This window comes from Salvelinus sp. IW2-2015, linkage group LG15 (genome assembly GCF_002910315.2).
Source record: "Salvelinus sp. IW2-2015 linkage group LG15, ASM291031v2, whole genome shotgun sequence".
Lineage (NCBI taxonomy): Eukaryota > Metazoa > Chordata > Actinopteri > Salmoniformes > Salmonidae > Salvelinus > Salvelinus sp. IW2-2015.
In genome coordinates, this window is record NC_036855.1 from 59,498,415 (window position 1) to 59,521,634 (window position 23,220).

Here is a 23,220-nt window from a genome sequence, read left to right on the forward strand (position 1 = left end):
AAGTAATAACACTCATGGTCCTGTCCACATGTCATACAACAGGCTGTCTGCCTGGGGAAAATAAAATATTCTCATTGGCAAAAATGTGACTTACTAAAAAAMCCTTTTTTCTTTTTTCAGGTACATGCTGAAGAAATTTCTGGCAACAATGGATATGTTGAACTGTTCTTCTGTGCTAAGAAACTGGATGATAAGGTAAGGGATTAGGGGCCTTCTCCTGATGGAAATGTCAATATAGTTCATGGGTGAATTTGTGCTTATTGCTGGCTGTTGAACCTCTCTCCTGTAATTGTGATTTCAAGATTGGATCTATCTCTTTTTGACATAATCAGTCATTAACAAGACAAGAAAGATATACAATGATGATATGGATTTTCTACACATAAATGTAACATTTATTTAGATCCATATGCTTTACACTGTATTTACTGGAGGATATGACATAAAGGCATACAACATACATTTCAGCATTCGTTCTATTAAGTCTGAATTGAACTTGGCTTTCTGTAAATGCTGGTTCCCCGTTGAGACAAGCATTGTGAGAATGGTGTGTCATGGACCTTTGACAGATAGCCAGAGGAAGATGAGGGTGAGATCAGTGTGTGCGTGTTTGTTTGTGTGTTGGTGTGTGTGTGTGCTAAAGCGGTGTTACGGTGTGGTTCTCTGTTTGCAAACAGCCCCTCCACACAAAGCATCCCACAATGGACCATTGGCCCTGAAGCTCTGCAGGTGTCTGTTCTTCCTACAGCAGCAACAAGCCGTACCCGAACACCTCCACACTTATCCTCTCTCTATCTTTCTCTCTCCTTGTCTCTCAACTAATATCTCCGCCTTTCTCCTTCTCTTTACTCTGCATTTACTCTCTCAGGGTCTTCCTCCTTTTCTCTGCATATCTCTCAGGGTCTTCCTCCTTTTCTCTGCATATTCTCTCAGCTCTTCCTCCTTTCATCTGCATATTCTCAGGGCTTTCCTCCTTTTCTCCCTGCAAGTCTCTCTTCAAGGGTCTCCTCCTTTCTCTGCATATCTCTCAGGCTCCTCCTTTCTCTGCATATTCTCTCAGGTCTTCCTCCTTTTCTCTGCATATCTCTCAGGGTCTCCTCCTTTTTCTCTGCATATCTCTCAGGGTCTTCCTCCTTTTCTTCTCTGCAATCCCTCAGGGTCTTCCTCCCTTTCTGTGCAATCCTCGCGGTCTTCCTCCTTTTCTCTGCATATCTCTCATGGTCTTCCTCCTTTTCTCTGCATATCTCTCAGGGTCTTCCTCCCTCACTTTCTCTGCCTCAGGCTAAAACATAATCTTAGTGATTATCTGCAAAATACCGTTTCTCCCCCTTTTTCCTACCATTCCATTTTTGTCTGTAATTTATGAATTTATACATTTCAAGTATCCCGGCTCTGAAAGGCTGCCTTGCAATATCCAAAGGACATGATCGACCTGTCCTTTTCAACTCTAAATTCCTGCGCCCTAACACAAGATGAGGAAATCAATCCAACATGGGGCTCTCTGTGCAAAGACAGCACAGACAGCAGTAGTTTTTCAATAAATGGCTTGACGGAAAAAATCTATGGAAAATGCATGGTGAGCGCAGAAAGAGGGCGTTTGTTGTCGGTAGAGCATTTAGGAGGGTTACAAAAGATATTTGGCAGCAGATTTTGGGAGCTGGAGCACTGAGGCACCTACAGTAGAGCTGGCACACCCACACAAGGCTCAAGGCAGAAGGTTCATATCTCAGTCAACAAGACTGGAATAACTCTCTGGCATCATTGATTATAGCAGAAATCTTCTTCCTGCCTCTCTATGCTCTCAGAATGCTACTAAGCAAAGGGTGCAATTGGCCTCTGACTCTAAGCCGTGTTGGAGAAAGTTAACAGGGAGTGGCGGTAAAGGTCCGCTTGGTGTGTATTCATCAGAGCAATTTACAGTCTTTATGATTGGCTGATTGGACCTAACCCAGTAGAAATAGGGTCATGATGAGCAATTCCATGTGGAAATAAACACAGATTTCCAATTGCACTGTTTGTGATTTAGACACAAACAATAAAGGCTAATSGAATCTTCAGTGTACATTGGATGCAGGGAAACTCATCAATGGTGGTAGGGTGTGCTTTAAAACGTTCTCTTTCCTTTTCTTATTGACATAATTACATTTCAGTTGCCCAACCCTGTCAGCAAACTACTTTAACTCTTAGAAAAAGGGTTCCAAAAAGGTTATTCGGCTGTCCCCATAGAAGAACCCTTTTTGGGTTCCAGGTAAAAGCACTTTTTGGTTCCTGTTGGAACCATTTTTGGTTTTATGTAGAACCCTCTGTGTAAAGGGTTCTACATGAAACCCCAAACAGTTCTATTTGTAACAAAAATTATTCTACCTGGAACCAAAAATTGTTATTCAAAGGGTTCTCCTATGGGGAAAGCCGAATAACCCTTTTAGGGTGGGAGAAAGATAGTCAGAGAGCGGGAGATGGAAAGTGGGAGAGGGGGGAGGGGGGCATGGGGGGATGGCCACATGCTCAGGCAGATTAATTGCCAGGCTACTATCTTTGTATGGAATCTGTCCATTCCAATGACTTTGAGGATCCCATTACACTGAGAAATAGTACTCTAATAGACTATGCACATGATCTATACCACACAGGCTATAAATACTGCCTGCTTCACAATGGTGATCAGATGTGATGAGGCACTTTAATATTGTAGTTGATTTACCAGCACAATGGTTGATGGCTCGGACAAAGTACCTTTTCAAAGGTTTACATTTAAACTTCTTGAATGTTTAACCTTTTGTTTTCAAAGTGCTCGAGAAGTGAGATACGTAGAAAATATATATAATTGTAGATGGAAAGAGTTGCTGTGACAACCACAGTATGACCAACATGAATCAGGCAATGAAATATCCCCCATTTATTTCCAATACTGTAATGCTGCCTGAAACGCTATCCAAGGTACTGAACAGACTGCTGGAGGACATTATGGAACTTGTAACATTATGGAACTTGTAACATTATGGAACTTGTAACATTATGGAACTTGTAACATTATGGAACTTGTAACATTATGGAACTCAGTAGACCGTGCTGGTCAAAGGTATAGGTAACTTAATTAATGGTGCTGATTATATAAGTGGTGAGAGCTGTTATTGCTGGACAGGGATTAAATGTTGACAGACAAATGCACTTGTAATGCACGTCAGTCCACAGTGACGCCACTGGCAAGGGGTTGCCGTGACAACGATATTGGGGGCTACCTCCCTCTCTTTCCTCCCTGGCTGTCCCTGTGGAGCTGTATCAGGCTAATGCAGCGAGAAATGGGGACATTAAATATCTTGTTTTGTGCCCCCCTCTCACTCTCTCACACACTCGTTCTTTCTCCCTCCATTCCTTTCTCTAACACTCTCACACACATACACTACACAATGTACAGAAATACTGTCTGTTGAGCCCTAAACAATCAATTGACCCAAACAAGCTGTAGTTGCGCTCAGGCTTACCTTGAGACTCAATGTCAAATTACTCTTTCACGCCCTTTTCCTGATTTGATTTGTCACAGCAGTGAACAATACACCACATGCACAGGCAGGGGACAAGCTGTGTCAAATTTAGCACCAGGAGGACCAAGCTAACATGATGACATCTGTGTGTGTGTGTGATTTCAACAACTTGTTTGTTATTTGATTGTCTGAGATAAATGACTGTACATTAATGGCTCAACCAGAATGTGTTTTTTATGTTTGATTGGTTTGTATATTTGGCAGGATCTCTTCAGTAAGTCAGACCCCTTTTTGGAAATATATCGAATCAACGATGATGGGACGGAACAGCTCGTTCACAGAACTGAGGTAATAGACACATTCATTCCTCCTCTCTGTATCTACCTCTCCTTCTCCATGTGTGGTGAAAGTTACTCATGTCTAATGTGCTCTTGCTGTTGCAGGTAATCAAAAACAACCTGAACCCCGTGTGGGAGCCCTTTAAAGTGTCTCTCATCTCTCTGTGTAGCTGTGATGAGGACAGGAAGCTCAAGGTAAGAAACACAGGAAGTCATAGTGTGATGGTTTAACATTGCTGCTGTGGTATTGATTGATGAATGAATGAACGGAACTGGTGAATGAAGTAACTTACTGATGAATGAACAGTCAATATCAGAGGGTTCTGTCTGTCACTGTCTGGTTGTGTCACAGTGCCTAGTCTGGGATTCCGACTCCAGAGGAAAACACGACTTCATCGGAGAGTTTTATGCCACCTTCCGAGAAATGCAGAAAATTGGCGGTGGAAGCAAGGTCAGTCGAAAGGAGAGAGAGTGCTGTCAGTCAATGTTGAATGTTTGATGTGTGTCACTGATGTGTCACTTATCTCTGACAAAGACAGAAATAGATTAAAGAAATGTCGCGCTGCTCTTCTATGTTCTGCAAGTCACACCACAGGTCTGTAGCAGAAGTCACGACTCCTAACTGTGTTTCTGTATGTATTGTCTACCTCTTGTGTTGAAGGTCACATGGGATTGCATGAATCCAAAGTACAAACTGAAGAAAAAGAACTACAAAAACTCTGGGGTGGTCATCCTCAGTGATCTCAAGGTTAGAGCCAGCCGTTACAGCTCAGCAACTCTCCACTATTGAATACATAGAGAATCATCCCTGTCTCTTTGCTATACGGTTCTACTCTCTCAGAACATGTACACATAGTGCTGATAAATTAGTACTGCTCCTTTCAGAAATGCGATTATCCTCAGTTTACTGTCCACCCCCGCTACCCAATTCTGTAAATGACTACATCTGTGGGTGGCTGTCACCGTGTTTTTAGTTCGGAGGTCTTTTAAAAATGAAAAGTTTTTAAAATTGGTATAGTTGTTTTGGTGTCTCTCAGGCCTATTGTTTAGGCAGCCTATCATTTGGATTATTTCATTTGGATTCATTAGTTTACTGCGCCCAGCTCATGTGATTGCTGCTGTGTCTCAGTTGGAATCCTCTGCCACCCCACTGGGTGTGTGATCTCTAACTGGCATGGAGAGAACACACTGCACATCACAGAGCTGCCGCCTTCAGACTAAATCATCACCATTCTCCATGTTCATGCTTACTACATAATACTAGTTTTCTAAACAGTGATTGCTACTGAGTAGTGGTTTAATAATAGTTTTAAAATACATACTTGTTCTTTTGTAAATGGAACAGCCATTGGTTAAAACTGGAACTCATCTAAAAACATTGATGAGTACTCTACCAAGTCCGAACCCCCACCCTCTGGGGTTTAGTTTAAAAGCTTCCTCTCTGTTCTGCAGCTTCACAGAGTGTATTCCTTCCTCGACTACATCATGGGAGGATGCCAAATTCACTTTACAGTAAGTTGAGCAGCCGATGCATGCACTAGCATGTCATCATCACTTAGCAGCATGGTACAACGCTATGCTAACCTTCAAACGTGTACGATCCACTGAYTGCCTACACATTCTATACATGTTAATGGTTGCTTGCCTTCATTAAGGTGTTGGAATAGACAATAGGCGTAGTATTTTAACCTGCCTTTGAAATTTAAACCAGTGTTCCATTTCCAGGCTAAGTGCTGTCATCAAGGCCAGTGTTTTGATTAAATGCTACATTCTYTAAGTGTGAAACATTACATTCTGCATTTTTTAATAATTAAACATTACCCTGCTGACTGGCATTTTCCGGTGTGCCCGGATGCTTTTCTCACTGAAGGCTAGCTCCTTAGAAGGAGGCAATAATGAATACTAATTTAGGGGATCTGTTATGTTAGGAGCACTGCTTCATTGTTGCATAGACAGCCTTAGGTATCACTTTCCACAGATTAAGAACACTATAGAAGTCCTTTGATAATGCACTAATGATTAAAAGAATACCTGCAGAATATTTGTATGATAATTTCCCTTGTTGAGAAGCTGCAGTTCTCCCTGTGCCCGTATCTTTAGCACTGCTGACGTCAAATAAGTGAACTATCTATGTCCTTTGTCACTCCTTTTTACATGCCCTCAACGCATCCTGCACATATGTTGGTCGTATAAATTGCTCTGAGAACATCTGCGCAATGACTGGACATAAAAATAGAAATTTTCAGCAATGTTCATTTACGTATCTTAGATATTTATGTTTTCACCATATATTATACAGATTCATTTGCGTAAGCAGTTATGCAATTATGCTTGAGAACATGATTGCGATGATATTACAGTATTTAAGACCTTGTGAGGCCGCTCCCGGGTTGAAATGTCACTCAATGGCGCAGGCTCCAGACACTTACACAATGGAAGTCAATTGATTTGTCATAATCTTCCTCTATAGAAACACAAGTTTGACAGAGCACTGTACAGAATAGCCTGCTTCAACACAACCTGCATGGACAGGTAGACCCTAGGTCTAGTGTTTATGGTGTTTGGTTTGTTTACAGTCTTCTATGAATCTGTCATTGCTCTAGGTGGCCATTGACTTCACAGCCTCCAACGGAGACCCACGGAACAGCTGCTCCCTACACTACATCAACCCGTACCAGCCCAACGAGTATCTGAAGGCTTTGATAGCAGTGGGGGAGATCTGTCAGGACTATGACAGGTTAGTCAGCACCACGCCTCTCTGCCCAGCCTCATCCTGATCTCTATCTGTAGGGCTGCTCTCTGTATGTCTATCAATGGGAAATTTAACTTTTTACATTCCATTTGGTAGATGTCTCATAATGTACCGAGACAGTGGTTCTACTCCATCTAATTCCCAGCTATGAGGAGGTAATGGAAATCGTGGAATGCTGAAATAGAATAGAATTCAGAGGATTCTTTCTACAACTCACTGAAGCATGAGTTGGAAAATGAATGACAGAGTTGAACAATCATTACAATGATAAGGCCTCGATTCAATCAGATCGAGTGATAACTCACGTTGTTTTGCCGGTGTTGAAGGTTTAACTGCGGTATGAGCCCGCAAATCGTTGAGTGGCTGTTCTTGTGTGTTACAAATCACCCCCTTCCTATTATCCCTACCGCGTTAGAAGTTCAAAACTGCGATAGAAAGTGTGCATGTTTTCATGTTAATTTGGATGGGGATAGGCTATCAGTCTAATCGAGGTGTAGACACTATAACATCACACGTTCGAGTGTCTGAACTTGTAATGTGACTGCATGAACTTCTAACACGGCTGCATGGGATTTGTCCCATATAAAGTCGGTGTGGTTTTGCTGCATCCAGTGGCAGTGTCCGAGATAAGGTAACGCAAGGAGCCGCTTGTGGATTTGACACCGCCAAAACAAAAAAAACACAGTAATTTTCACTCATTAATTAAATTAAGGTCCACCTGCAATTCTCATGCCCACTGCCAACACTTTCATTAAATCCCTATAGTTCCAGCTTACTAGGAGGAAATTAGAGCAAACAAATTGCCTTTACACAGACATTAGCAATGCATGAGGAGGCCCTGAGGAAATCTCAGAGGAAGTTGCTTGGAGGCAGAATCAGTGTTAGAGATGAGGCTGGTCTGCTTAGATTTACTGCTGCCTCTGCTGTTTCTGCTGCTGTTGTTGGAATGGGCACAAAGCGAAATGGTTCCAAGTGCAGTAGACAGCAGGTCTTGTTCCATTCGTGGTGGCGGATGCAGCATTTCCTCTGTCCTGTGGTGCTCACTGCACCCTGTGATATCCTATTCTGTCTCAGCCTGGCAAACTGCTTGTGCCTGGCGGAGCGGCCAAATCCCCCTCCACGGCTGSCAGGGGATCATTACCCCAATCCAGAGGAGAGGACACCCAACCTGGCGCAGTGGCACAGCAGGATTAGCAGAGGCAGGGAGGGACAGTAGCAGGATGGGCAGAGACAGGGGTAGAGAGAGACAGAGGAAAGGGCAGAGGAGAGGCAACAGCAGAGCCATAGGCAGAAGTGGAGAGATGCCAGAAGAAGGATGCACAGGCCTCTTAAGGGTTTGGGGAGATAATGGTTTCAATGGCTGGGGAGAGTTGGAGAGACAGACTGTATATTTTAATTTGTGTGTGTGGTCACATGACTTTCTGTATACTGTATTTGTTAAGGATATGTCATTGACTGGTTATTATATTATTGTTATACTCCTCATTTATAAATGACTAATTCAATATTTATTCAATATACACCASGGCTATCGGAGGCAGTCTTGTCAGACACTGGTTAATTCGAAACAAATTATTTCAAATTGGGTCTATTTTAGAGGAAAGATCCTCTTGTCTGTCGGCACAGAGCCAAATGAGGATTTACACTGTGAGTCATGCCAGTGTTGGCTCCTCCTCTTGAATGTGTGGAGAACGTTGGCTGCCTAATTAAAGAATGCAAGAGATAACTCTAGAACAGCAGAAGACCTGTTGGAGAGACACAAACTCCTGGAAAAGAGATGTGTAGGTAGCTAACTCAGTTTGGGTGTCACAAACATGCCTTTAGGTGTTGCGCCTACATTACATATTGTGKGTTATCTCCTCCCACGTCAGGCTGTTATTCAGGTGCACAACGTGGGCATGCAGGCCTCTTGTGGTGAACATCAGGGGATGTGTGATCACATTTACACAGTAGGAGCTGGATTAGGAGCCGGGCACCTTTKGCTCTGTGTGGGAAGTGGCTGGTTCTCCTACTGAGAGGGGAACGGGGCTCAGTGAAGACACCCGCYTGCAAGATCCGCTCTCACAYCATGTCACGTGGAAGTGCAAAAGAGGTGCCAACATGGAGCCCAGACATTGGTGCCATCCTCATAAACAGGCCTGTGAACAGCCTCACAYTTGGCTCTCCCACTCTTCTTATTGGTGCCACGTTGAAATATGGCTGTCTACCGGGGTGGTAGTCCTCCACAGCATAGCAGTCTGTGAAACATAATTAGTTCTCTACTTGGGACTTATCACTTAGTACAGCCATGTGCTGCTTAAGAAAAGATGTGAGGAAACTAGACACAGAGGCGGACCACTACTCCACACACACTGAACCAACCTGTAGGTTGTGATGTTTCATCCAGGCTCAATTGGAAAAGCCATAAGAATCCTAAAACGTTGAGCACAATCAAAGAGAATATGTATACCACTACACAGAAAGGCTACTTCCCAGATAACGTCTATTTTATCTGGGGAAACCATAGTCAGACTTGAAAGCCACTTCCAGTGGAAGTATTTGTACAGCCTCTTCTCTTGATACTACAGGAGCTTTGGAACATATTGACTGCATTTGCGTCAGAGGAGAAAAGTAAGATAAATCGCTGAGGGAACTTTGAGAAGTTGTTTCAGGTCGATCTCGCCGTTATGTTAAAATGAAAAAGTCTGATGTATTATAATGAGCTTTCTGTTTGGAAAAAACACCACGGACTAGATAGAACAGAAAGATACAAGACAAACAACAACGGCAGTATGTCAAAGATGGCTATTCAAGGCAGCGATATCAGACATCAGTGGTTGAGTAGTTTGAATTGTATTATAGAATTTGAAACTGGCTTTGCCACCGCCGAGCAGAGAGTATGTTGTATGCCCATTTCTCATTCGCCCATTGTGATGGATCTCCCTTGCATTACAGACAATAATTAACAAAACTATCCGCCCAACTTGACCCTGCATGCAGTATATTCACTCATTTGTCATGATTTGCTGTCAGAGAAAATGTGTTTTCGGCACGTTGTGTTGCAGCCAATTTTGTTCTCATACACCTCCATTGCTCCTGCAGGTTATTCCTGTCCTTTCTCCTGGATAGCGCTGTCCTGTGGGATTCATTAAACGCAGGATTAGCCATTGACAGAATCTGCGTAAATCTCCCCATGGAGGGTGGTGGGAGAGAGGAGGTCCACTTTCCCCTCTTTCTTCATCTGAGGATTAAGGAGATTAAGGACCAAAGTGTTGATGGAGGGAACAAAAAGAGAGCATTTCTATAACTCGACTGGGGGCAGAGAGAGAGAAATCACGTCTGCTGCTTTCCTTCATTGATCCAAGATGTTTTACCAGCTCCCTTTTCCCTGGGTTGATAGAAAGGGAAAGGGAAAGGGAAAGGGGATAGCTAGTCAGTTGTGCAATTGAATGCATTCAACTGAAATGTGTCTTCCGCATTTAAACCAACCCCTCTGAATCAGAGAGATGGGGCCTTGAGTTTCTGTGCTTAGAGGGCAGTCTGAGCATCTTCCTCTAATGGACAGATCGGAGTCTGTGTGTCTGTCTGTGTCTGTGTCTGTGCGTGTGTCTGTGCGTGACCTCATGTATTACTAGGCCTGCTAGAGCAAAGGACTATGGTTTTGGGGATGACGTTTCACATGTGTTGTACTGTACATCCACCAAGCCCAATTTGATTTGAAAAAATAAATATAATTTTGATTGGCTTGCTTGTTAGATGCTCCCCTGTCAGTCTTTAGAGAGAAAAGAATGAGCAGCTGTWAGCAAACCGTGAATATCGGGGATGGCAGCAACCTTTGCGCATTTGGAAACCAGTTGCCTTTGTAGTGGCCTTGGTTGTGCGGGCAGCTTCTCTCTTTCTCATGAGAGAGCGGCATCCTGAGAGAGTATACCATCTCCTGAGACAGAGGAAGCCCAATTGAAGATTACTATGTTTAGCACAGAGATGATCATTCTTAATTCCCAAGGGTGGATGATGAGACCAGAAGGGTTTCATCATCTGTTTTTCAATTATTTTTTAAGGTGCTGGAAAACATATCAATCAGCCAGAGATGGGATATTCAAGTTTAGAGTAAAGGGGACCCTTTAGTTGTCTCTAATGAGGGCTTACAGGCAAATCTTCAATTGAATGCTTATTACTTCCTGCTTTAGTGTTCCCAGCCCATGTCATCACTCTCTCCCCTTCCTGCTGCAGTAAATAAATTAAAACAGCTCCTTTCAAATGCTGATGACTGAAACCAAGATGTTATTATGGAGATGTTCATTCAGATTGCCACGGTGCTCGAGAATCCACTTTTTTTCTGCATGAAAGCAGAGACAAAATCATGTATTTAGGCAGTATTACTAATGTGATGGAAAAGACACTAACACAGCCCAGCACACATGTTCACAGTGCCATGGATTGGAGAGTGGTAGATACAGCTCTCGTTCTCTGACAGGGAATGTGTGTATCTCACTAACCATCTCACATTTTAATCCTTTCTTAAACCCTCTCTTTTTGCCGTTGCACTATGAGGACTCCTGTATTGTTTCTTGTCTCGGCTCGCATACTGCTCAGTGAGCCCCACAGCTCACCGTGTGATCAGATCTACTGTATGTCTAGTGGTATTTCCCAGCAGGTGTTGCTTCTGTCCTACTGTGTCTTACACTCTCATTCTCCCCCACAGTTCCTGCTTTCATTCCTCTAGTGCAGTGCTCTCCTGCCCTCCTGACAAAGAGTAATGCATTCAATATGGCAGAGCATATAGTACTACATCAGCTCATCATATTAGAATGATACCGATAATGATGTGGGGAATACAGCAATTGCGACGGCACAATTTCCACTTAGTGCCGGAGAGTAACATAATCTCACCCCATAGGTGCAAACTGACAGCTGGAACATAGAAGCAATTCTTAAATTGCCATTTGAGTGTCCTAACTGGTTAAATTGGAAACAAGTCTTAAAAGGAGGGATTTGCAGTGTAGTTTTTCCTGTGTGAAAGAGATAAATTACAGTAATGTTCTCAACAAGTATCTTCTATTTGATCAATGAGAGTGTATTCTCTATTGTAACAGCGACAACAGTATTATTGTATGACTGATTTACTTTACATTTTAGTGACAAAAGATTTTCCGCCTTGGGATTTGGTGCCAGAATTCCACCCAATTATGAGGTGAGTATTATCTTGTTTAGTTGTTATAATATTTCCCCACACTGCTTATTTTCCCTCCATCCTCTCTCCTCTTGGTATTTGCCCATGCCCTGAGTCTATATATTGAACGGGCTGATTGCCCTATATCCTGACACCATTCGTCACTCTGTCAAAATCTCACATTTCAAATTCATAATTGAGTTTATTTTTATTCACAAGCCCCTTCTCTGGAAATACATGTCCCTGAGAAAATAACATGTTCTGAGGAAATTAAAATAATGGCAAGCAGGCAGTGTGGCGCAAGGCTCCTTGGTGTTGATGTCCACTTGTCAGAAGGTTTTAGGAGCGAGAGAGGGGCGTTGTTTTAGCAGATTTGGCATGGAGAACAGAGATCTGGCTGTTGTTTTAACTAGCACCCTGGGGAGAGGGTTTGAAGTGCCGCGCACACACACACACACACACCGCTTCCTTCGACACACACACACACACACACACACACACACACACACACACACACACATCGCTTTCAGACACACAGACTGCTTCCAGAGATGGAGAGTCACAGGCACACTGAAGTACTGGCAGGTCAACAGACCGAGAAAAGATCAAATAAGGCTATCAGGATCTGCTTCTGTTCTGTTCTGTGCATTGGCTTATAAATAGTCTTGCCTACTGTAAGTTCTGTAATTATGACTTAAGGACATCTGTCTTGTCAAAGGTATAGAATAGAAAAGGATAGAAAAATGCCACGTCTGAACACTTTCTGTACCCCAGGCTGCTAAAATGCTATAAAACCAAATCTGTAAATTCTGTATTGTTGCTGTCACTTAGAATAGTCCAAGAGCCCAAAGCTGTTGTATTTACCCAAAATAGTAAAAGCTCTCAAAAGGCTGTGTGGCTGTGGCTTTGTTCAATAAGATAACTGGACCACTTTGTATCAGGAACAGGGTCATTCTCATACTCAAAGTAACCTTTATGTGGACTTATGGTCCTATATTTTCATTTATTCCACCCCTACTCCAGACATTCAAAAGATCGTAAAATGTGGACTGAAATAAATGAGTGTCCTTGAAGACCCCAGTTGTATTTTGAATGAGGCATAGGGATTTTGTGTCTACCCTAATTTCCAGTACAACAGTGTCTGACCTTGTTTTATTTCCCAACAAACAGGTGTCCCATGACTTTGCCATCAATTTCAACCCAGAGGACGATGAATGTGAAGGTAACAGAGATGAAGCCTCCTCTGGGTACCTTATACTTCTGAACATCTCAGCAGCTCTGCTCGACCCTCCATCAATCTCTACCGCTGACATTTTACAATGAAACATTTGCATACTGGATAGCATGTGGAGCATGAGAGTGCTTTCCCCGCTCTCAGAATCCATCTTTAATGGACACAGAGCACTACAAATTTACATTTCCAGTAATACTTTGTCCCTTAGTTATTTTGCTCCAGCCCACCCGTCTCCCTCCTTTCCTTCCTCAATGTGCTACTTTAAGGCGTGTACCCACAGTAGAACGTCTGTGTTTGTGTGTGTGATCAGAGATTCAGGGGGTGGTGGAGGCCTACCAGAACTGTCTGCCTAAGATCCAGCTGTATGGCCCCACCAACGTCTCTCCCATCATCAGCAGGATAGCCAAGCTTTCAGCAGGAGAGGAGACCATCAAAGATGCCTCAGTAAGTGTCCCTTTACTGCTGTAATGGAGTGATGTACAGTACAGGCCTGCATGATATGGAGAAAAATATGTATGATGTATGATTGTGTAGAAATTAAAAACATGATAGCGATGTCATTCACTATTAAATGTTTTTGTCTAATTAAGTGATAATGCCCGAGAAGCCGTGTTTGGAGGATATTGGCACGGGTGTTAGTCTCGGGCCTGCAAACGGTGCCAATATATCCGCCAAACACCGTATTTGAGGGAATTATCTATTGACATTTGTTCTAAATGTTCATTGTCATGCTGACTGGCAACGTTCTTATCCCCTTATTGCTAGCTAGCCAACTTGGGCTAACAGTCACAAACAGTGCAGCCAGAGTGACATAAGTAGCTGCATTTGTTTATTTAAACTGTTTTCTAGTGACATTTGGATACAGCCATACCAATGAGCSATTTCGCCTGGCATAGAACATTTGCTCTCTCACTAGTACACTGTTTGGAGGAGCTAGCCAACGACACAGCTAGCACAATTACTTCAAACTGAAGCTGGAAAGACAAATGTAAACGATGTACGTGGAGAGTCGGGAAGCAAGTTCAGGGAGTGAATACATTTAATAAATGACAATACAGCGCACCGATATGGAACAGGAACAATGACGACTGGGGAAGAAACCAAAGGGAGTGACATATGTAGGGCAGGTAATCAGGGAGGTGATGGAGTCCAGGTGAGTGTCATTATGCGCAAATGTGCATAAGGCTGGTGACAGGTGTGCGCCATAACGAGCACCCTGGTGACCACAGACAGCAAGGTTTATAAAAATATCTGCTGTTGAAAACCTAAAAGAAATGGGAGATAATGTCTAGATGCTTTTTACAGTGGAGATTAAGTTTATAAATTGTCTGGCTGGGCTGATGAGACAGTGGATTGCGCAGTGAGATGGAACAGTAAATAGGCATTTCATAGCTTTAGCCGGTGGTAACTTGTGAAATAGACACCGGCAGGAACTCGATTTTAACCAATCAGCATCCAGGATTAGACCAACCCATTGTATAAATCTGTTATAATTTATTGAGGTTCYGCATAAGCACCTTTAAAATCTCTCAATGAAACGTGGTAAGGATTGAGTTAACAAGAATGCCCAAGGCCTTTAATATCAATGTTTTCCTACATTAGTTTGCCCTCTGGCTATTCCCATTACATTTGAAACACTTTTCCATCATTCTGTCCGTTTCTTCTCCTTCGTCCTTGTACTGATCTTCATTTATTATTCAATCATCCCTTCTTCTGATCAGTAAATGAGACCAAAGGATCAATGCAAAAAGAATTCAGGACATGAGTTAAAACTGCAGCCGGGGCACTTTAATCCCTAAGGCCTCATGGGGCATCTGAGAGGAGAATACATAGGAATAGGATGATACCCAGTCAGTTAGGAAAGCTAAGGCTAGCTTTTTCAAACAGAAATTTGCTTCCTGTAGCACTAATTGCAAAAAGTTTTGGGACACTGTAAAGTCCATGGAGAATARRARCACMTCCTCCCAGCTGCCCACTGCACTGAGGCTAGGAAACTCTGTCACCACCGATAAATCTATGATAATCGATCATGTCAATAAGCATTTTTCTACGGCTGGCCATGCTTTCCACCTGGCTACCCATACCCCGGCCAACATCTCAGCACCCCCTGCAGCAACTTGCCCAAGCCCCTCCCCACGCTTCTCCTTCTCCTTCACCCAAATCCAGACAGTTGATGTTCTGAAAGAGCTGCAAAATCTGGATCCCTACAAATCAGCTGGGGTAGACAATCTGGACCCTCTCTTTCTAAAATGATCAGCCGAAATTGTTGCAACCGCTATTACTAGCCTATTCAACTTCTCTTTCGTATCGTCTGAGATCCCCAAAGATTGGAAATCTGCCACAGTCATCCCCCTCTTCAAAGGGGGAGACACTCTTGACCCAAACTGTTATAGACCTATATCCATCCTGCCCTGCCTTTCAAAAATCTTCAAAAGCCAAGTTAACAAACAGATCACTGACCATTTAGAATCCCAACGTACCTTCTCCACTATCCAATCTGGTTTCCAAGCTGGTCATGGGTTCACCTCAGACGATATCATGGTCATGGGTGCACCTAAACKATATCATATCCGCCATCGATGAAAGACAGTACTGTGCAGTCGTCTTCATCGACCTGGCCAAGGCTTTCGACTCTGTCAATCACCTCATTTTTATCGGCAGACTCAATAGCCTTGGCTTCTCAAATGACTGCCTCACCTGGTTCACCAACTACTTCTCAGATAGAGTTCAGTGTGTCAAATCGGAGGGCCTGTTGTCCGTGTCTATGGGGGTGCCACAGGGTTCAATTCTCGGACCGACTCTTTTCTCTGTATATATCAATGATGTCGCTCTTGCTGCTGGTGATTCTCTGATCCACCTCTACGCAGACGACACCATTCTGTATASATCTGGCCCTTCTTTGGACACTGTGCTAACAAACCGCCAAACAAGCTTCAATGCCATACAACACTCCTTCCGTGGCCTCCAACTGCTTTTAAATGCTAGTAAAACTAAGTGCATGCTCTTCAACCGATTGCTGCCCGCACCCTCCCGCCCGACTAGCATCACTACTCTGGACAGATCTGACCTAGAATATGTGGACAACTATAAATACCTAGGTGTCTGGTTAGACTGTAAACTCTCCATCCAGACTCATATTAAACATCTCCAATCCAAAATCAAATCTAGAATCAGCTTTCTATTTCGCAACAAAGCCTCCTTCACTCACGCCTCCAAACGTACCCTAGTAAAACTGACTATCCTACCGATCCTCGACTTCGGCGATGTCATCTACAAAATAGCTTCCAATACTCTACTCAGCAAACTGGATGCAGTCTATCACAGTGCCATCCATTTTGTTACCAAATCCCCTTATACCACCCACCACTGCGACCCGTATGCTCTAGTCGGCTGGCCCTCGCTACATATTCATCGCCAGACCCACTGGCTCCAGGTCATCTATAAGTCTATGCTAGGTAAAGCCCCGCCTTATCTCAGCTCACTGGTCACCATAGCAACACCCACCCGTAGCACGCGCTCCAGCAGGTATATTTCACTGGTCATCCCCAAAGCCAACACTTACTTTGGCCACCTTTCCTTCCAGTTCTCTGCTGCCAGTGACTGGAACGAATTGCAAAAATCACTGAAGCTGGAGTCTTATATCTCCCTCTCTAACTTTAAGCATCAGCTGTCAAAGCAGCTTACCGATCCCTGTACCTGTACACAGCCAATCTGTAAATAGCACACTCAACTTTCTCATCCCCATATTATTACTTACCCTCTTGCTATTTTGCACCAGAGTATCTCTACTTGTACATCATCATCTGCACATCTATCACTCCAGTATTAATGCTAAATTGTAATTATTTCACCTCTATTGCATATTTATTTTCTACCTCCCTACTCTTCTACATTTGCACACACTGTACATAGATTTTTTTTTTCTTTTTTCTATTGTGTACGTTTGTTTGCTTGTAACTCTGTGTTGTTGTTTTTGTCACACTGCTTTGCTTTATCTTGGCCAGGTCGCAGTTGTAAATGAGAACATGTTCTCAACTGCTACCTGGTTAAAAAAAGGTGGGGGAAAAAATWAAATACACTTATAGACCTCATATGTAAAATTCTTAGGCAAATGTAGGATATCTGTAGATGTTGAGGATTTTCTCATTCATATTGATATCCTGCAGGGAGAGAGAGAGGTGTTGATGGGACTAGAGATTAATACATTATTACTTTTCTCAGTGGGAGCAGTCAGATTTCAGAGGATAACGTGTTACACACAGACAAACCAAGGGCACTGAAGTGTGTGGTGACCAAAGGTTAACACGCGACCGCAACCCTCTCCTCTTTCCTCTCACCTCCAGCGTTACCACATCCTGCTGATCCTCACGGACGGCGTGGTGACAGACATGGCAGACACACGCGAGGCCATCGTGCGTGCCTCCTACCAGCCCCTGTCCATCATCATCGTTGGCGTGGGCAATGCAGACTTCACAGACATGCAGATCCTGGACGGGGATGACGGGGTGCTGCGCTCACCCAAAGGAGAGCCCGTCCTCAGAGACATTGTGCAGTTTGTGCCATTCAGAGACTTCAAAACGGTCAGTATAGCCCTCCTTCCCTTCCTCATTCTATGCCTCCATCCCTCCACCTTCCCTACCTCCCTCTACTCTGCTATGCCGCAGTCATATTCCAACCAAGACAAAAGAACAGAGAGGCGCGGGTCTCCAAGGTCTCAGAAACTGCAGTACTTTTTATAATAGCGATGCTGGCGGCCATTAAGTCTCACAGTGTGACCTCCAAAGCCCCTTCAGTAATAGCGTTACCCTCCAATGGGGCTTTGAAGACATGCTAACAGCCAGGCAGCCTCTCCTCTGCTGGCCTTGCCAGTGCTACAGATGGAGGAGCTTCAGAAAACCCTCCTAAGAAAATCATTTTTTGTCACCAGGAAATAAAATCCATTAATTTAGAAAAGTAATGATGAAAAATGCAAAAAATGCCTTSATGTGATTTGTCTGTGTGCTCCCCAAAGCCCTCTTTCCTTTTGACCGCAGCCCAAACAACGGAAAACACAAATCACTCTTTCCATTCTTCCTTTGTTAGGTTAAAAAACAATTTGCCCRGAGTTTCATTGGATTTAGGTGCCACTGAAAATGATTGCTTTAACCCTTTGGGGTCTTGTGCCAGAACTGKCCAGACTAMAGCTGTGTTCTRTTTTTCACAGGCCTCGCCYGCTGCCTTRGCCAAATGTGTCCTKGCGGAGGTRCCCAACCARGTGGTGGAGTACTACAGTCACAAGGCCATCTGCCCCATGCCGCCCGTCCCATCATGTGACTCTCCCACCTCCCTTGCCAACACCCCTACAGAATCATTGCCAGCAGTGGGGACCACGGCCTGACCACATCTCAGTCCAGCAGAGAGAGAGAGAGAGGATGCAGATCGCTGCTCTGGACCAAGAACCATGGTCATTAATATTAGTGTTGTTATCATTCCTTTTTCATTCGTACAGTGTTCACACACAGACTGGAATCTGAAACCTTTGGATTGTTTTCTCTCTCCGTTCGGATCATGTCCCTCTGCCTGGCTGTGCATCCATCTGCCTGTTCAGCATGATGCTGGAGGATGCATGCAGGTGAATCCCTCCCAGAGTTGATCAACTATGGTCACAGGCTTTCTGTCCCCTTCTGCCCTGATACTGACACCTCGGCCCTCAGCTGATTTTTTTTATGACCTTCAAGGCTCTCCAAGGCTTCAGTCTGCTTCTCTTCTGTGTTCATTTTGCTCTGCTGTGTCACTCTTAAGTCTTACTGCCCATCACTGGTATTGTCTGAAGAGCCTGTCAACTGAAGGATTGGGGCAGGGGGGGGATCTAAACATATCAAACCACATGAGTCTTTCAATTATGAGGAAAGAGATTTAGGTAACACTTTATTTTACTTTTCCTACATGATGCCTGCACAGAAAAGGTTTGGACACACCTACTCATTCAAGGGTTTTTCTTTATTTTTACTTTTTTCTACATTGTAAAATAATAGCGGAGACATCAAAACTATGAAATAACACAAGGAATCATGAAATAACCAAAAAAGTGTTAAACAAATCAAATAAAAATATATTTAATATGTTATATTCTTCAAAGTAGCCACCCTTTGCCTTGATGATAGCTTAGCACACTCTTGGCATTATCTCAACCAGCTTCATGAGGTAGTCGCCTGAAATGCATTTCAATTAACGGGTGTGCCTTGTTAATTTGTGGAATTTCTTTCCTTCTTAATGCGTTTGAGTTAATAAGTTATGTTGTGACAAGGTAGGGGTGGTATACAGGAGATAGCCCTATTTGGTAACAGACCAAGTCCATATTATTACAAGAACAACTCAAATAAGCAAATAGAAATGACATTCCATCATTACTTTAAGACATGAAGGTCAGTCAATCCAGTAAAATTGCAGTCGCAAAAACCATCAAGAGTTAACTGCACTTCAGATTGCAGCCCAAATAAATGCTTCACAGAGTTCAAGTAACAGACATCTCAAAAACCACTGTTCAGAGGAGACTGTGTAAATCAGGCCTTCATGGTCGAATTTCTGCAAAGAAACCACTACTAAAGGACACCAATAAKAAGAAGAAACTTGCTTGGGCCAAGAAACACTAGCAATGGACATCAGACCGGTGGAAATCTGGCATTTGAGATTTTTGGTTCCAACTGCTCTGTATTTGTGAGAAGCAGAGTAGGTGAACAGATGAACAGACTCTGCATGTGTGGTTCCCACCGTGAAGCATGGAGGAGGAGGTGTGATGGTGTGGCGGTGCTTTGCTGGTGACACTGGCAGTGAATTATTTAGTATTCAAGGCAGACTTAACCAGCATGGCGACCACAGCATTCTGCAGCGATATGCCATCCTATCTGTGTTGCGCTTAKGGGGACTATCATTTGTTTTTCAACAGGAGAATGACCCAAAACACACCTYCAGGTTGTGTAAGGGCTATTTGACAAAGGAGAGTGATAGAGCTGCATCAGATGACCTGGCCTCCACAATCACCCGACCTCAACCCAATTGAGATGGTTTGGGATGAGTTGGACCGCAGAGTCAAGGAAAAGCAGCCAACAAGTGCTCAGCRTATGTGGAAAATCCTTCAAAAGCATTCCTCATGACAGCAAAGCTGTCATCAAGGCAAAGGGTGGCTACTTTGAAGAATCTAAAATATATTTTGATTTGTTTAATACTTTTTGRGTTAYTACATGATTCCATATGTGTTATTTCATTGTTTTGATGTCTTYACTATTATTCTACAATGTAAAAAATWGTAAAAATAAAGAAAAACCCTTGAATGAGTAGGTGTGTCCAAACTTTTGACKGGTACTGTACATGCAAACTTGACATTTTGTAACATGACTCACACTAATATTACGTTACAGTACAACGTTTTAAAGCTTAGTGATTTTTTACAGATTATGCGATGTGACGTACATACATGTTATGTCAATCTTTATAATAACCTTATGCAGGCATGATGGCAGAGCGTTCAAATAAAATGTTACAGAAGTGTATACATGATAAATAAGTCAACAAATATAAACAAATATACGTACAGTGTAAATGAATGATAAAGTTCTACATCAAGATAAATCAGATCTTTATCAACTGTCATGCCCATTACCTCCATATGAAGCAAACCTTAGGGATTTATCTTATTCTCAACCTAACCTATCTGGAGCCTTAGCCAGTTACTTTTCTTAACTGAATTACCCAGGAACATTTTAAAYAGGGCTCTTCATGGTGTTTGTATCACAAGGCTGTACGATATTGTAGGTCTTTCAAAAAAATTCTTATTCCAATGAGATAACCCTGCATCTCATTACTCATGTGAACGACCTCACTGCACTGTCTAGTAAAGAATCTAAATASGGTGGAATGTATATGATTTCTATTGTTTGACGAGTGCAAATGTCACAGGAGTACACTTTGACATTAATGAGAGAAGACCAGAGAGTGGGATCATGGCCTTGTATTCATTTTGACTTGTTTGGATGAGATGCTGCTGACTTATGGTAAGCAGCTTTACATGCACATCCCTCCATGATTGATATGTACTGTAACCATTTTCTTCCCTTTAGGAACTATTTTGTTCTCTCTGTTGACACTTTGACTTGTTGATTGCATAAATCATGGGTAAGAAGTCTTGCACGTAGTTCCATAAACTTCTTCTGCTAAACATTCTACTGACGTAGTTTAGGTGCATCAGGTATCCAMGTCAGATATGATGMAAACAGAGGTAACCTGAATMACTGAAATCGTATTATTTTGTCTGCCCATATTTTTACATACACTAAGAATAACACCTAAAAACAGGTTGCATTCAGTATAAAGATTGCAAATGTTTTCTCATAATGGAGAAATACCATGAAGATTACATCACAGTTGTCTGGGATATTGTAAAACTAGCCCTAATCCTCATCAGTACATTTCTCTGGACTGTGACAACCACATGCAGGCTGGAATTCAATTGAACCCGCCATAGATGGTCAATTAGCATAATATGGGTTTCTAGATTTTGATGCCAGTCCGTGCCATTGCCTCTGTCTCCTTTGTTGATGCGACTTTGTAATTATCAAGTTCACTTTGGCTTCTCCCTCAATACTTGCATCTCTCCCAGATGGCCCATGTGCTCTTATGTACATAACCGTGGCTAAACTCCCCCGGTACAGTGCTCCTGTGTGCTGTGCTCTGAGCTCCTTTGAAGAACAGTGAGTGTGTATCTGTCACTAAGGACCACAAGCTTCGGCCTATTGATTCAGGACGCCCAGATCTGGAGTCCTCCTTGATCAGCTGAATGTAAATAACCCTGGATGGACTTTCATCTACACACTGGCGCTCTGCAGTGTGACGTGTAGGATGGGGAAATGGATGTAGAACATTTGCCAATTTTCTGTTGGACTGAGTTCTGACATCAATGGTAATATATTGAAGTACTTTATATTTATTAAATTAATGATTTGTTTGTTTTTGTTTGGATATCTATTATGTGTTTGTTTGAATATGATGACACCATTTCTCAAGATGGCACACTGCCATGGATTTATTCATCACATGGATGGATATCTCATTTTTAGGATTACTGTTGTGCAATGGCAGGAAACCTTATCTATCAGATCTATATTGAGAAATGTATGAATCATTGGCAAGATGATGGGGTACACTGTTATCCGTTACAGCCCCTTGGTCCATATCTTTATTGCACAAGCTAAAACAGTGTGCATTTTCATAAAACTGGCTTGTGCGCAGCCCAACATATGCGCACACTAAGACCATACGTTCATTACACACTCCGAGCAACAGCAAGTGATATCATGCTGATATGAATCAGTATTCCTGTTCCTGAAGGGGAACGGGATTTGAATATCATATGCTCAAGTCACAAGTATCAGCACCTTTCTGATGTTTCTTTGCTGTGCTGTACTGTTGTTCCCACCCTGGACAACATGGCCCTGGACAACATGGCTCATTATGTAATGTTGCCCTCAGGCACAAGCCAAAGCACTCTCCATCAACTCAAATCAACCTTTGCTTAGTTAATTTTCAGAATAAACCCTTTAGACCAAATGCAGTTAGCTGCAGGTATTTCTAACCCTGATGCATACTGTGTCTAGCAGTATTGATTTCGATGGTGGATGTCTCCTTTAAAATATTTATGCAGGGAGAATGACTGTTTTTAAATGAGCACTGCAAAGAGTGCATAATCTGAGGTATTTATTTTACATTCACCACTGACAAACATGGGCTTTAAACACTACTGTACTATGGGTGGAAGGTAATAGAGGCTAGTCTATTGCCCTGCTGTGTATTCCCTAAACTACTGGATGATTTTGAGGTCATAGATATATTTTATTTCTAAAAAGAGAATTCATTGCATGCTTACTTCTGTTGTTAAGATGTGTTGTACATTCCTTTGGAGTACGATATGCTGATAGGCAAGCCTGCATTTGCACAAACGTCTGTTCATGTTGTGGATGCTCTCTTTATCTTGCATTTAGGCCAATAAATCCAGTCAACTGCATGATAGTGTCTGTGATGTCTCATCCTTGTGAAAAAAAAGTGGAAATATTCGCCTCTATTCTTCTTCCATGGTTTTTAAGTGGAAAAACTAAATAAAGATTTAGTACTTATTGCCATTTGATTTGATCGTTATTCTCTCATTCGATTCAGGTTATCAGGTTGTGGGAAATTACAGCATATCTTTTGGGGGTAGTAAGACAATATTGGATAATATGTTGCTACAATAG

At 42.7% G+C, this 23,220-nt stretch overlaps 1 protein-coding gene across 1 annotated transcript in view; it reads left to right on the forward strand.

Moving 5' to 3' along the window:
- LOC111973819 (copine-7-like) overlaps positions 1–22,994 on the forward strand; it is a 39,090-nt gene extending 16,096 nt beyond the window's left edge. The window contains 12 exon segments of the mRNA XM_024001234.3: positions 121–195; positions 3,747–3,830; positions 3,926–4,015; positions 4,173–4,271; positions 4,482–4,568; positions 5,273–5,332; positions 6,424–6,557; positions 11,691–11,745; positions 12,895–12,946; positions 13,269–13,402; positions 17,302–17,538; positions 18,162–22,994. Coding sequence (XP_023857002.3) covers positions 121–195; positions 3,747–3,830; positions 3,926–4,015; positions 4,173–4,271; positions 4,482–4,568; positions 5,273–5,332; positions 6,424–6,557; positions 11,691–11,745; positions 12,895–12,946; positions 13,269–13,402; positions 17,302–17,538; positions 18,162–18,335 — 1,281 coding nt within the window. The 3' untranslated portion in view covers positions 18,336–22,994.
- Positions 22,995–23,220: the final 226 nt, after the last annotated feature.